The sequence below is a fragment of the Mesoplodon densirostris genome, chromosome 8 (genome assembly GCF_025265405.1).
Source record: "Mesoplodon densirostris isolate mMesDen1 chromosome 8, mMesDen1 primary haplotype, whole genome shotgun sequence".
Taxonomy (NCBI): Eukaryota; Metazoa; Chordata; class Mammalia; order Artiodactyla; family Ziphiidae; genus Mesoplodon; species Mesoplodon densirostris.
Genome location: NC_082668.1, coordinates 45,417,406 through 45,433,060, shown reverse-complemented (window position 1 = coordinate 45,433,060; position 15,655 = coordinate 45,417,406). Strand labels below are relative to the sequence as shown.

The following is a 15,655-nucleotide window of genomic DNA, read 5'->3' as shown; positions in this document are numbered from 1 at the left end:
TGTGAGAATTTCTGTAGCATAAATATCCAGAAATGGAATTCATGAGTTGCACTAAACTTTGATATTGACAAACTGCTTTCCAAAATGGTTTTACTAAATGTGGCAGACATACCTACCTGTCCCCTCGAATTCCTGCTTCCTCTCTGATAGGATGCAGTAAGTCCTCTGAAGTGGAAAGTGGCAGCCCATTCAGAGATTACACTGCCTAGCATTCCTTGCATGGTGTGGAAGGTGTGTAACTAGTTCTTGCTAATGGGATGCATACATAGTGTGTCATTACTAGGCCAAGGAATCTTAGATGTGGCTGTGACTTCATGCTCTTTCTCTAGCTCCTGTCTATCTCCAAAGACATCCCTTTGCAATAGCCAAGCCACACTGTGGAAGAAACTTGGATCCCTGAATTGCAATGAAAAGGAGAGCCACCCACTTATCTACAGAGTAACCAATATTAAACTGTTATGTGCATGATAAATAAAATCCTATTGTCTGATAGTTTATTTAGTACAGTAACTAGTGTTAGTCTCATTAATATCAGTTTACACTCATGTCAATAGTGGGTATATTAAAAACAACAATATAAGGGATTTTGATGCATAGAGTTAAAGCCTACCATTCTAACAGAATAATCATAAATATGAATGAAATTTTGACAATAGGTATATGTTCTTCACTTGTTTATATTGGTAAAAAACAGGAAAAAGTAATAATGTCCAATTAATAGGTGAATACAAATGATGCTGAAAAAGAATATTTAATGGCATGGAATGCCATTCCATGGTTGGTTGGTTGATTATTTAACTGACTGTATAAAGCTTAGGAAGGATATAAAACAAAACCAATTTTTTTTTTTTTTTCGGTACGTGGGCCTCTCACTGTTGTGGCCTATCCCGTTGCGGAGCACAGGCTCCAGACACGCAGGCTCAGCGGCCATGGCTCATGGGCCTAGCCACTCCGCGGCATGTAGGATCTTCCCGGACTGGGGCACGAACCCGTGTCTTCTGCATCAGCAGGTGGACTCTCAACCACTGCACCACCAGGGAAGCCCAACAATATCAATTTTTAAAATAAGTTGAAAGATATATTTGAGTAGAAATATTGGCAGGAAATATACTATAATATACTATTTTATAATACTATAATGTTAACAGTGGTTATCAGTTAAAGATTGGATTACAGGTGATTTTCTTCATTTTTACTTATCTATGTTTTCTAAACTTTCATTATTGGATGTACATCACCTTTGTGATAAGAAATAAAGTTCTTTAAAAATCAGTAGGTATGATATAGAGCTACATTGGCAAAAAGATAGAACCTACAGGAACTTAGAGATAAACCACCTATCAGGCTCTGGATTTGTATTGTTTGAGGGTTAATAATTCATGACAATTGGCTGCCTCTGAGGAGACCTGAAACTAAAGTGTTCACATGCTTATTAAAAGGCCTCCTATAGAGCAGATTACCAACAAGTGCATGTTTATTAATTGATTAGCAAGGTTAGAGATTAAGACCGATATGTACAGATAAAAGAGTTAAAGACATGGGAAATTAATAGCCTCCAAAATACAGTTTCTGTTTTCAAATTCACGGAGAACTAGTTTTAAAAAATAAAAACCAGGACTTCCTCGGTGGCGCAGCGGTTGAGAGTCCTCCTGCCTATGCAGGGGACACGGGTTCGTGCCTCGGTCTGGGAGGATCCCACATGCTGCGGAGCGGCTGGGCCCGTGAGCCATGGCCACTGAGCCTGCGCATCTGGAGCCTGTGCTCCGCAACGGGAGAGGCCACAACAGTGAGAGGCCCGCGTACCGCAAAAAAAAACCAAACCAAAACAAACAAAAAAAACAAACAAAAAAACCCCAGATGTTCTTCCATTCACTGATAAGTTTTTTCATTCACTGACAAGTGAACAATGGGAAAATGGGTTTAATTTACAGCAGAATGATAAAAGAAGGCATTTTCTGATGACCATGTTGGTATTAGAAGGTTACAAAGTCTGTTCTTGCAATACCCTTTCCTAGAGATTTTAAATAACAGGAAAGAGATTGAAGTGGTTCAGCTGTGGTTTTAAAAACCAAAGGGTAGGACACTCTGGGTTATCCTTTGCCCTTTGACTTCTTGCTTGTAGATGAGAATATAGGAGGGGGAGAATGAGTAGCAAGTGTAAGATAAAATGCAGCACTTTAAGATGATAATTATAGCACTTAAAAATGACAAACTAAAGTGAGATGGGAGGTTTTAAATTTCACTGTGCTTGTAAAGATGTAATGGAGTGAAAACTGGAAACTAGATGCCAAGTTCTAGAAGACTGGGTAAAGTATGGTGCATTCATAAGATATGAAAGACCTGCAGAAGAACACTGTAAAACATGGCCGAGAGAGATTAAAGACCTAAACATATGGATGTTTCAGGTGATTACCAGAAGCTTGGGGGTGGGGGAAGATTGGGGAGATGTTGGTCAAAGGGCACAAAGTTGCAGTTATGTAGGATGAATAAGTCTAGAGATCTAATGTACAGCATGATGACTATAGTTCATAATGATGGAAGTACGCTAAGAGAGTAGATTTCAGGTGCTCTTATCATACACACAAGAGTGATAACTAAGTGAGATAATATTAATTAGCTTGACTGCAGTAATCCTTTCACTATGTACATGTATATCAAATCATCATATTGTACACAATTTTTAAAAAATATATAAAATATATTAAAGAAAAAAACCTTAGATTGTGGCTTTGTATCCTATCAAGTAATCTCTACTTTGGAGAATAAAAGAAGAGGTAACATTTCCAACTCATTTTATAAGGTTAATATAACACTGATATTAAAACCAGATAAGAACTATAAAAGAAAAGGATATATTTGCAATAGATGCAAAATCCTATATAAAATATTAGCAAATCATTCAGCAGTATATAAAAACGAGTTTATCTCAGGAATGTAACAATGGTTCAACATAAGAAAATCTATGTTATACACCTTAAGTATGGTTTATAGGAGATAAGTACATAATTATCTTAAGAAATGCAGAAAAATCATTTGATAAAATGTAATATTGGTGGGATTTCCCTAGCAGTCCAGTGGTTAAGACTCCATGCTTCCACCACAGGGGGCATGGGTTAGATCCCTGGTGGGGGAACTAAGATCCCACAGGCTGCATGGTGTGGCCAAAAAAATAATAACAATAATATTCATCAAGATTTCTAAAAATATCTGTAAATCAGGATTATAAGAAAGTTTCCTTAACACCATAAACCTATAGCAAGCATTATCTAAATAAAACATTTCACCTGCTATGACTACTTCACTTCAATATTGTAATGAAATTCCTAACTGATAAGAGAAAGAAATAAGCATAAATCTCAAAAAGGAACAACCAAATCTCTCCTTATTTGCAGATGATATGATTGACTAGAGAAAGTAAAAAAGAGAGTCCACACAAAGTTCGAATCAGTAAGAGGGTTCAGGAAAATTTGTATTCAAACATCAGTAGTATTTCTATGGACTAGCAATAATCATATAGAAAGCCTAACAGAGAAAAAGATACCACACACAGATGGCCAACAGGCACATGTAAAGATGCTCATCATCATTAATTATTAGAGAAATGCAAATCAAAACTACAATGAGTACCACCTCACACTGGTCAGAATGGCCATCATTAAAAAGTCTACAAATAATAAATGTTGGAGAGGGTGTGGAGGAAAGGCAACCCTTTTACACTGTTGGTGGGAATGTAAATTGATATAGCCACTATGGAGAACAGTATGGAGGTTCCTTAAAAAACTAAAAATAGAGTTACCACATGATCCAGCAATCCCACTACTGGGCATATATCCAGACAAAACTATAATTTGAAAAGATATATGCACTCCTATGTTCATAGCAGAACTATTTACAATAGCCAAGACATGGAAACAACCTAAAACTCCATTGACAGATGAATGGATAAAGAAGATGTAGTGTATATATATATATATATATATATATATATATATATATGCACACACACACACACACACACACACACACATGCAATGGAATATTACTCAGCCATAAAAAGAATGAAATAATGCCATTTGCAGCAACATGGATGGACCTAGAGATTATCATACTAAGTGAAGTAAGTCAGAAAGAGAAAGACAAATACCATATGATATTACTTATATGTGGAATCTAAAATATGACACAAATGAACATATCTACGAAACAGAAATAGACTCATAGACATAGAGAACAGACTTGTTGCCAAGTGGGAGGGAGGTGGAAGATGGAAGGATTGGGAGTTTGGGATTAGCAGATGCAAAGTAGCATATACAGTATGGATAAACAACAAGGTCCTACTACATAGAGGGAACTATATTCAATATCCTGTGATAAACCAAAATGGAAAACAATATGAATAAGAATATATATATGTCAGGCTTCCCTGGTGGCGCAGTGGTTGAGAGTCTGCCTGCCAGTGCAGGGGACATGGGTTCATGCCCCAGTCCGGGAGGATCCCACATGCTGCGGAGCGGCTAGGCCCGTGAGCCATGGCTCCTGGGCCTGCGCGTCCGGAGCCTGTGCTCCGCAACGGGAGAGGCCACAACAGTGAGAGGCCCGCGTACCGCAAAAAAAAGAGAAAATAATAAATAAATAAAAACCTTTGATGGCTCCCCATTGCCAAAGTCCAAATTGCTTAGCATGGCATTCAAGGTCCTCATACAACCTCTCTTTAATGCTTGAAGTGCGAAACTTGTTTGCACGATAAGGATTCCCCTGTCTTGCTCCTGCTTTTCCCTCTGTACATGATTCCCTTTCCTCCCTTTTTCTCTTCAGAGAATTCTGAATCATCTTACTAGAAACAGCTCAAATGTTCCCAACTTTGCCAATTATGACTGCAGGTCCCTTGACCCTGGTGCCTACCACACTGCATCATAAATATTTATCTGTACTTTGGTCTCCATTCTAGATCGCATACTCTTTGAACATCAGAGTTTTATCTATGTCCTTTTCCCCTTGAATTTTCTGCAATCAATACAAGCCTGCTGTTAAAATCCATATGATGAAACCAATATTCGATCAACAAATGTCTATGAAGTAGGTACTTGGTATACCTACTAAGCAAATTATATGAGCCCTACTTTAAGAAATCCAAACTATCATTTGGAATTTAAAAACATGTGCACTACAGACAAAGTAATTATTTCACAAAGAGGGAAAGGACAAATCGTTATAGACAAGTAATAAACTGTGAGAAAAAACTTAATAAGGAGGGAGAGCAATCTAGGTTTGGATAAGATGAAGGCTTGGGGGAATTTGCACAAAATGATCCATGAATAAAGTTTCAGGTGGGTGGGATCTTGAGTTGATCACGCTGGATTTCTAGTTTAGTGCGATGTGCACAGGACAAGGATTGTGATGCACGCCATCTACCTTCTGTTGGCTGTCCCAGATTATACAGCAAACAAAATCTTGACAGCTAACTCAGAGTTCATCTTAGATGGCACGACATGCAGGTCTCTTAGACTTTGAAATATGAGCATTGTGATATTGGCATCAGGTAATTTTCTCAGAGGAAAACAGATTTTGGGGGTGTGTGCTGAGGACTTGGGGAAATAATTGTGGCCTGAAAATGACACACTGGCTGCCGCCCATGTGTAGAAAATGACCTGAAAGATTGAACCCTCCATTCAGCTCTTTCAGAGTTAACACCGAGTGGCCACACCAGGCGCTGTGCAGGTTGGAGGTTGAGGTGGCCTCTCTTGCATGTGGTGTACAGAGAGGAAGGAAGAGGAGTGAACTGAGAAAGCAGCATGAATTAGAGGATACAATCTGGCAGATGCAGAGCTGCTCAGCAGTTAAAGCAACTTTTTTCTCCCCCATATCATAAAATAGTGTCTCCTATTCTTCACTTTGTCATGTTAAAAATCTCATATCACCTGATACTCAGAACCAACAATAGGTTTTTTACAGACAGGACAGGAAGGAACCACTGTTTGCCCAACTTCTAAGGAGCTTTCAACTCCAACATGTATTTTTGTTCAGGCAAATCCAAACACCTCTGAGAAAGAGGCCATGGGGGTACAGAGAATAGAACATGCTAGGTGTGGGTTGCCCTTGCCCACTTCCCCTCACACACAGAGTCTAAAACTCTCACTAATAGACTCATTACCCTGGTGGGTGAAAAATGCTCTGTAGGTGGTGGGATTACTAACCACAGACTTAACACCAAAACCCTGAAGTCAGCCTTCTAATAGATGGAGTTTTTTTCTACTTTCAGACAAGTTTGCTGTTGCCTGTTTCCCCTTACTTCCCTAACACTAATTTGTGAGGGACAGCCATAGAAGTTCCCATAAGTTAAAAACAAAAATGCAGGAGGTGTGGATTTTTTAGACTGTAAGCTTCATGACTTCCTCCAATTGTATTCCTAGTGCTTAAGATGTGACTGATAACATAAGAACTTATTAAATATTTGTTGACTAGATAATAAGATTGGTTACGTGATATTTATAAAAGACTCAGTATAAAGTAACAGACAGGGTATGAAAATGAAGAGATGGATTCATGTGCCTATTAGCAAATGGTAACAAGAAGAAAGCCACACAATAAAATTTCAAAATGCAAACTCAATAATTGGGTCAAAGAGGATATTTTACATTGATTTTTTAAAAGTTGCATTCACCAATATTATCTTGTACTTATACCCCTCACAACATAGTAACAAATATACAAAGCAAAAACTTCTAGAAGTTTAGGAGAGTTGATAAACCCACAGTGATAGAAAAAGATTGACTTCAGTATGTTGCTTTAAAAAAATCAATGGAATTTTCTAACAGATCTCCCTGATTGTTCCTTGACTAACTACAATTCATTTGTCAGAGTAAGCTTAAAAAACAGAAATCAGTTCATGTCACACCTCTGCTCAAACCTCTCAATGGTTTCCCATCACACTCAGTATAAGACTCAGATTCCTGACCAAGGCCCACAAGCTTCTATACAAGACAGCCCAGCTCACCTCTTTGATCTCATCACTTTGTTATTTCATGTTTTAGATACATCCTTGAAAAAACTACAGTTTGTCTTAGAATTGCTAAGTTTTGTCCACATAATGGATATTTTTTTCTGATATCTTATTGGGCACTTTCAATCTTTCATGCACTCTATTTTCACTTTTTGTAGTGGTACTTTTGAAATTTTAGCATGTGCGCTTAACATCTGTGTCTGATTCCCTTTCGTAGTTCCTTCTATGAGCGTATCTTTGTAGTGAACTTTTAATTTTGTATAATAATTGAGCTGGGTATAGAAGTCTAAGTTGATGGATATTGTACTCCAGCTCTGTGAAGAGTTTATTCCACTCATCTCTCACTTAATACTGTTTTAAATTTGGCTTTCAGCTTCTCTCTCATTTTATTATTATTATATTTTTTGCGGTACACGGGCCTCTCACTGTTGTGGCCTCTCCCGTTGCGGAGCACAGGCTCCGGACGCGCAGGCTCAGTGGCCATGGCTCACGGGCCTAGCCGCTCCGCGGCATGTGGGATCTTCCCGGATCGGGGCACGAACCCATGTCCCCTGCATCAGCAGGCGGACTCTCAACCACTGCACCACCAGGGAAGCCCCTCTCTCATTTTTACGTATGTAATAGATTTGGTCTCCCTTGCTACTTTTAGGACCTTTTCTTCCTCTCTGGTGTCCTGCAGTTTCTTTTTATTTATCATGCTTGGGGCCTGTATTTCTAGAATCTAATAATATATGACAGCCACCAGGTCAGCTCCTACTCACAGTTCTGTTTTATAGTTTAAAAATTTTTTTGGTTCTATAATTTAAAATTTAGATTGGTGGTTACTGCAGGTGGGGAGAGAGCAGAGTGAAGAGGGGGTGGGGGCACAGGACGCTACAAAGATACTGATAGCAACTGAGTATAAAATGTCAATAGCAGGGCCTCCCTGGTGGCGCAAGTGGTTGAGAGTCCGCCTGCCGATGCAGGGGATACGGGTTCGTGCCCCGGTCTGGGAGGATCCCATGTGCCGCGGAGCGGCTGGGCCCGTGAGCCATGGCCGCTGGGCCTGCGCGTCCGGAGCCTGTGCTCCGCAACGGGGGAGGCCGCGGCAGTGAGAGGCCCGCATACCGCAAAAAAAAAAAAAAAAAAAAAAAAAAAAAAAAAAAAAAAATGTCAATAGCAGCCTGCCCTACTATCTGCATATACATATGTATGTATGTATATATATACACATATATTTATATATGTATATTAGGATGATGTTCATGAAATATTAATATGGTTATATCTGGTGAGTAGATTTTGGATTATTTCATATTTTCTTTGCATATTTTTGTATTGCTTCAATTTTTAAAGTTATGAATATGCACCATTTTAATTTTTTTAGTCATTCTGAGGGAGAAAGAGAGAGAAGGGTTGTTAGAGGCTGAATATTTGTGTCTCCCCAATTCATATGTTGAAATCCTAACCCCTGATGTGATGGTATTAGGAGGTGGAGCCTCTGATAAGTGATTAGGTCATAAGGGCAGAGCCCTCTTGAATGGATTAGTGTCCTTTTAAAAGAGAACCTAGAGAGCTTCCCTATGAGGTTACAGGGAAAAGCCAGCTGTCTATGAATCAGAAAGCTGAATCAGACACTGCATGTGCCAGCACCTTGATCTTGGGCTTCCTATCCAGAACTGTGAAAAATAAATGTCTTTTATTTAAAATCCACCCAATCAATTGTACTTTTGTTATAGCATCCAGAACAGACTAAGACACAGACAGGAAGACGAATAAGGAAAAGAGATTTTCACTAGAAAGCCCAAGAACAAAGATCCAGCAATCAAGCTCCAAGGTATTTACCCAAATGTATTGAAAACTCATACGCACACAAAAACCTACACATAAATGTTAATATCAGCTTTGTTTATAAATCCCCAACATGGATAAACAAACTGTACTATTGCCATAAAAAGGAATATCATTCAGCGATAAAAAGAGCTATCATGCTACAAAAAGACACGGAGGAAACTTAAAAGCATATTACTAAGTGAGGAAAGCCAATCTGAAAAGTTTACACACTGTATGATTTCAACTATAGGATATTCTGGAAAAGGTAAAACTATAGAGTAAAAAGATTAGTGGTTGCCAGGAGTTAGGGAGTGGGGGAGGGACGGACAAATGAATTGGTGGAGCAGAGGAAATTTTTAGGGCAGTGAAACTGAAATGGTGGATACATGACATCATGCATTGTCAAAACCTGTAGACTTGTACAACACAAAGAGTAAACCCTAATGCAATCTTGGACTTTAAGTTAATAATAATGTACCACAATAGGTTCATCAGCTGAAACAAATGTACAAAACCAATGCCAGATAATAATACAGGAAACTGGGGAGAGGCAGGTGGAGAGGGAGAATATGGGAGCTTTCTGTACTTTCTGCTCAATTTTTCTGTAAACCTAAAGCTGCTCTAAAAAAATGAAGTCTATTGTTTTTTTAAAAAAAGTCCTAAGAACAGGGCGAAGCATTCTTGAAATATCTGGGACAGATATTTATTTTTAGCAAGTCCTAATACAGCCCTTACCACATGCTTTACAATTTTTTTTAATGCTCCTAACATCCCTGTGGAGTAGGTACCACTGAGATTCCAGTCACACCGCTGAGGAAACTGAGGCGAGAGAGTGTAAACATCTTGCCCTGAGCCACACAGCAAGGAAGTCACAGAGCCAGGATTCAACCCAGCGTAGTCCTTGCTCCTGGCCTTCACCTGAGGCTACCTCCCCTTAGAGGGACTAAGGCGACCTGGACATTAGTGTTCACTGCTTCCACCTCGGAGATTGCCTTGACTCTTGCTTCAATGGTTTTGTTTGTCTTTTACAACAAGCCATTCCAAATTCTTATCAGAAGTAGGTGGGATATAAATAGTAAATTAAAATATTGAAACTGGAGATCCCAGTTGCTCTGTCAAGAGCTAAAATAAATTTACCTTATACCTGCTTAGTTCCCCTGATACCATACTGTTTGCTCTTTTATGCTATATAGTTATGATGGATTGTATTTAAAATGCCAGAGGATGAAAATGTTCAAACCAGGTAAGGACAGTGTCACTATTCTGTCAGCAGGAGGTGTTTTTTTTTTTTTTCTTTTGAGGGGAAGGGGATCTTGTTTTATCAAAAAGACTTGTCTTAACATAATTGACAATGTTCTGAATTAATATAAATACCCAATAAGTATAGTTTATAAATCAAAGGAAAGAGCAAATGTTTTTGTCCATTCAAAATATACTAACCAGGGAATTCCCTGGCGGTCCAGTGGTTAGGACTGTGAGCTTCCACTGCAGGGGGCACGGGTTCAATTCCTGGTCAGGGAACTAAGATGCCACAAGCCTCACAGCAAGGCCAAAAAATAAATAAATAAAAATAAAGACAAAATATCCTAACCAATCAAACTGTTTTGGGAGTCTCTAGTTCGTAGTAGAACTATGCTGGGTATTGGCGGGAAGAGGAAGGTCACAAAAGGAACTTACACTTTTAACTTCAAAGAGCTTGTGACCTGCTTAGACACATCCAGCACAGATGAGATACTGCTTATCTTGCAGCCCATGCTCCGTGAGGAATGAGAGTAAGGGGTAAAGCACCGGTGAAGGCTTCCTTGCTGCTCTGGGACCTCCACAGCTCCTCTAGGGATGAATGGGAGCTGGACTGGAGGAAGAGAGATGGCAGAGCATTCCTGGCCATGAGACTGTCATGGACAAAGGCCCAGAGTCATTCAGGAGTGAGCTGGCTGTGCTCAGGAACAAGGAGTAGATCTATTTTTCTGGGGCAGGAATGTTGAGGAGCTTGGGGCAGTTTATTGGAAAAGGTCGACAGAGACAAGATGCTGGAAGGCCCATGACATAAGCAGAGACGTCTGTGCTTGAGCTGAAATGTGACTGGGAATTACCGCCGGTTCTTGGGCTCCCTCACAGTTTTATTCCTACTCAGAAAAATGATGGGCTGGACACTTACCCTTGATTTACACTGAGAAGATACTGCTACTTTCCCTATCAACAAAAAGGTCCGTTTTTTGAAAGCCTATATTTTTTTGCCAGAATAAAAGCTTCAGTCTTTCTTACAATCCCAAAAGGTAGATAATAATCATCCTCATTTACATGAAAAGATATAGGAATTTAGAAAAATTAAGTGACTTGCCCAAGGCCACATTTTGAGAATCAGAATTTCCAAAGACCATGCATCACCTATTTTACCCACCCATGTCCCTCTAGCAAAGACCAAGGGTCAGCAACCTTTCCTATAAATGGCCAGGTAAATATGCTTAATACAGACACACACGCGTGTGCGCACACACACACACAATACACATTTTTATTTTAGGCTTTGGAGCTATACAGTCTCTGTCACAACTACTCAATGGTGCCACTGCAGTGCAAAAGCAGCCAGAGTCGATACGTAAGTGACTAAGCAAGCTGCATTCCACTAAAATGCAGAAATTTGAATTTCCTATAATTTTCATGCCACTTATTTATTTTACTTTTATTCTTTTTCAACCACTTAATGTAAAAGCCATTCTTAATCGTGGACCATACAAGAACAGGCAGCGACCACATTTGACTTGTGGGTAGCGGTATGCCAAACCCCTGTTTTAGGTTTATTGATTAGAGCACTAACTAACGAAGCCGAGGTTAAATGTCTTACCTCCGGAATAGACAGTTTGCTTTACACTGTGAAAAATCCTGTTTTGTTGGCAACAAGTTCATCTCCTACCCCCAGCCAAGTGTCTTGCAAATTTGTAGGGGATTACAAGGGCAAAGGTAGCAGTAAAACAACAATGAAAAAAATCCAATCCAAACAACAATAAAACAATAACAACAATTAAAAACAACAATCCAAACAACAATAAAAAATTAATACCTATGTCCCTCTCACAAGTGTTAGTAATATCAAGCACATTTCTATTATAGTCTAGGAAACTTTTTGTAAAAATGCATTAATTGTAAGTTTGAGATTCTAAAGATGCCTCAATGAGAAACGACATATGTATATTTCATGTTCTCTAATACATTGTATAGGCACCCAGTAAATATTAGAGCTGTCCATGTTCAGAGTTTGTTTCATAAGCATCTCTGTGTTTAGGTCATTATTAGTCTGCCCTTAATTCTTTAGATCTCTGTTTCACTTACTTCATTCATTCATCCCATTAATCAGTGAATATTACACACCCACTATATGTCCAGCTGTGTGGTGGGCGCTGGGAATTCAAAGCTGAATATAATGTCCTTGCCTCAAGTAACCCACAATTTGAGGGAGAAGAAAAACATAGAAATAACACTAATGTAGAATATACTAAATGCTATGGTACAGATGTGTTGGAGGTGTTATGGGAACACAGAGAGATGGGCTTTGCCTGGGTGAACTTTTGGAATAGGAAGCTACAGGGCACCACAGAATGCTTTTGAAGGAGGTGAAGTTTGAGCCAAATCTGGAAGGATACATACAACCATAATGCCTCCACCTATGAATGAGAACAATACCAACTCTAAATTGTTACATAAGAGACAAAGGCAAGGGAGGAGGGAGAGATAGCCATGAACCTAGCATCTTTCAAATCCCTGTTCCACATTCTCAATTTGATCATAACTAGTAAACAGTCACATGTAAATCACGTACCCTCCCACTTGTAGTGTATTTTAGATTCAAAAGTTGGTGCAAAACAAACATTGGATAATGAAATAAAATTGAGCACAAAATTTAAAATAGTAAGAGAATTCAGCTTTTTCCCTCTTAAATCTGGTTTGGAACTAAGATAAGGCTACTTTTTTTTTTGCTAAATTTAGGACTTGTAAATCCAAATATTTAAAAAAAGTAGAATGCATTCTCACCTGAAGGACTTTCCTAATTCTTTTTAGGTTGTGTATTAAAAGCAGATTTTTCTCTTTGGAAACGCGACCTAACTGTTCATCCAGTTGTATTAACAAGTTTTGAAGAAGAATTGTTGCCATGGTTTCATTGTTAGATGCTGCCTCCCTAAAAAACAAAAGTGTTATTACACAGCAGGAAACAACTTAGTAAAATGTCTACTTTTTTTTTAAAACCATAATCATTTTAAAGTGATAAATATATCCCACAGTGATAAGCATTTACTGGTTTTTAAAAATTAAATTGTACACATGGAAGTATATTCAACATCACTAATCATTAGGGAAATGCAAATCAAACCATGAGATACCACTTCACGCCTATTAGGATAGCTATTATTGAAAACACAAAATAAGTTTTGGTGAGAATGTAAAACTGGAACCCTTATATATTGCTGGTGGCAATGGAAAATGGTACAGCCACTGTAGAAGACAGTATGGAGATTCCTCAAATTAAAAACAAAAAATTAGGGGGCCTCCCTGGTGGCGCAGTGGTTGAGAGTCCGCCTGCCGATGCAGGGGATACGGGTTCGTGCCCCGATCTGGGAGGATCCCATATGCCGCGGAGCGGCTGGGCCCGTGAGCCATGGCCGCTGGGCCTGCGCATCCGGAGCCTGTGCTCCGCAACGGGAGAGGCCACAGCAGTGAGAGGCCCGCATACAGCAAAAAGAAAAAAAAAACAAAAAAACAAAAAAACAAAAAATTATATACAATTTCACTTCTGGGTAGATACTTAAAAGAATTGAAAGCAGGGACTTGAGTAGATACTTGACATCAACATTTATATCAGCTTTATTTACAATAGCTGAAAGGTGGAAACAACTCAGATGTTCACTGAAGGATGGATGAATAAATAAAATGTAGTAGATACATACAATAGAATATTATTAGAATATAATATAGAATAGAATAGAATATTATTCTATTCTAGATAGAATAGAATATTATTCAGTCTTAAAAAGGAAGGAAATTCTGATACAAGCTACTCATATGAATGAACCTTGAAAGAATATGCTAAGTAAAATGTCAGTCACAAAGTAACAAATATTGTGTGATTACACTTATATGAAGTACCTGGACTAGTCGAATTCAGAGACAGAAAACAGAATAATGGTTGCCAGGGGCCGGGGTGGAGAGAATGAAGAGTTATTATTTAACAAGTACACAGTTTCAGTTTGGGAAGATGAAAAAGTTCTGGAGATGGATGCACAACAGTGTGAATATACTTAATGCCACTAAACTGTATACCTAACAAATGGTTAAAATGGTAATTTTTATGTTATGTATATTTTATCACAAGAAAAATTTTAAGACAACTATTTAAAGCAAAAAATGTTTTTAATTGTACAAGGTGAATAGAGCTTTAAAAAATGTTTGTAAAACATGTTAAGAAAAATATTTATATTGAGTCTGTGATAGAGAATTGATATAAACAATAGACTTACTTCTTGTCTTTTTAATACTTAGAAATCGTTGGAGTTTAGCTTATAAAAAACAAAACACTAGAACCATTAAGTTTTCATCTACAGTGGATGAAACCAGAAAGGACAATGATTCTCCTCCGTTAAGGAAGCTTTCCAAATCCTCAAGGAAAGTTCTTTACCTGATAAGAATACATCAACTGAGTTAAAAGTGGACCATAGAATAAATCCATGTGGATAGAGCATAAAGCATTTGTGCATCAACCTCTAGGGAAAATACAATAATGTTTGATCCTACCAGTCTTGATTTTCAATCCACTGGGCCAACAGATGCCGAATTTCCATAGGGAAGTTGTCATCATAGAATTGATCAACTTGCTCCAAAAATTTTATTTCTAACTGTTGGACTTGATTCCACTGAGTCATACTACAAAGAAGAGGGAAAATTAGAGTTTAAAAATGATGTTAATTAGTAACTATGGAACATGTTTTCTTTTTTTCTTGGATTTCAAACAAAGACAATGTTGTCCATCAAGTAACTGGAGAAAAAAATTTCTCTTATAGTCACCCAATTGAAGAAAACAGAAATGCTAAAACGTTTTCAATCCGAAGATAATGTAATTCTGAGCTTCTTCCTACGTCATCACTAGTGAAGGAAACAGGATTCTTTCTCGGCCCCCAAGCCACGTCCTTCTTTGTTCTAACAGAAACTCTGGTTCTGCCTTCTCTAGAAAGCTTTCACTCCTGCTCAGCACCCCTCACCCTACCCTACACCTGTGTACACAGATTTGTATCTCAACAAGCTCCTTCCCTATCCCTTGCTGCCTCTACACTATTAGGCTTTGAGCAACTTGAAGGCAAACAACATACTCAACTATACCTCCTAAGACCCTCTTAAGGCTTTACGTGTGAGGAACACCCAATAAAAGCTTCTTTTATATAAAACTGCCTAATCCTCTTTTCTTTATTTCAAATTTGTCTGGCTTCTAGAGTCAGCCTTATGTTCCAAGACTTCTAGTCTAATTCAGACAGATCTTTATGAAGAGTTTCATGTATACACTTTCGTGGGCTCTAAATTTTTCAGTTCAAAATACCTCTGGACAAATAAATATTTTTCTTTCTCTCTGTAATGATCCTCTATGGCTGGGCAAAGCTTTTAAAATCTACTTTTAATTAGTCTCTGATGTGCATCGGACAGTAGTTAAACCCTCAAGCTACTTAAGAAGAAACCACACTTGATACATAGTTAGCAGCCTGTCATAAAACAAAAGTACGTGTTTCCCCAACATAACCCTACTCTGTGCAGTTTAGAAGCTTTAGACCTATTTCTTAACTCAGGGAAATTAATATGACATCT

The 15,655-nt window shown here is 38.4% G+C and overlaps 1 protein-coding gene across 1 annotated transcript in view; it reads right to left on the bottom strand.

The window, feature by feature from the left end:
* Window positions 1-14,724, bottom strand: part of STAT4 (signal transducer and activator of transcription 4) — a 92,216-nt gene extending 77,492 nt beyond the window's left edge. The window contains exons 1-2 of the mRNA XM_060106656.1: window positions 14,597-14,724; window positions 12,842-12,986 (exon numbers count right to left, since the gene is read on the bottom strand). Of these exons, the coding sequence (XP_059962639.1) occupies window positions 12,842-12,986; window positions 14,597-14,724 (273 nt within the window). The remainder of the gene's footprint in view (window positions 1-12,841; window positions 12,987-14,596) is intronic.
* Between the last annotated feature and the right edge of the window lie 931 nt (window positions 14,725-15,655).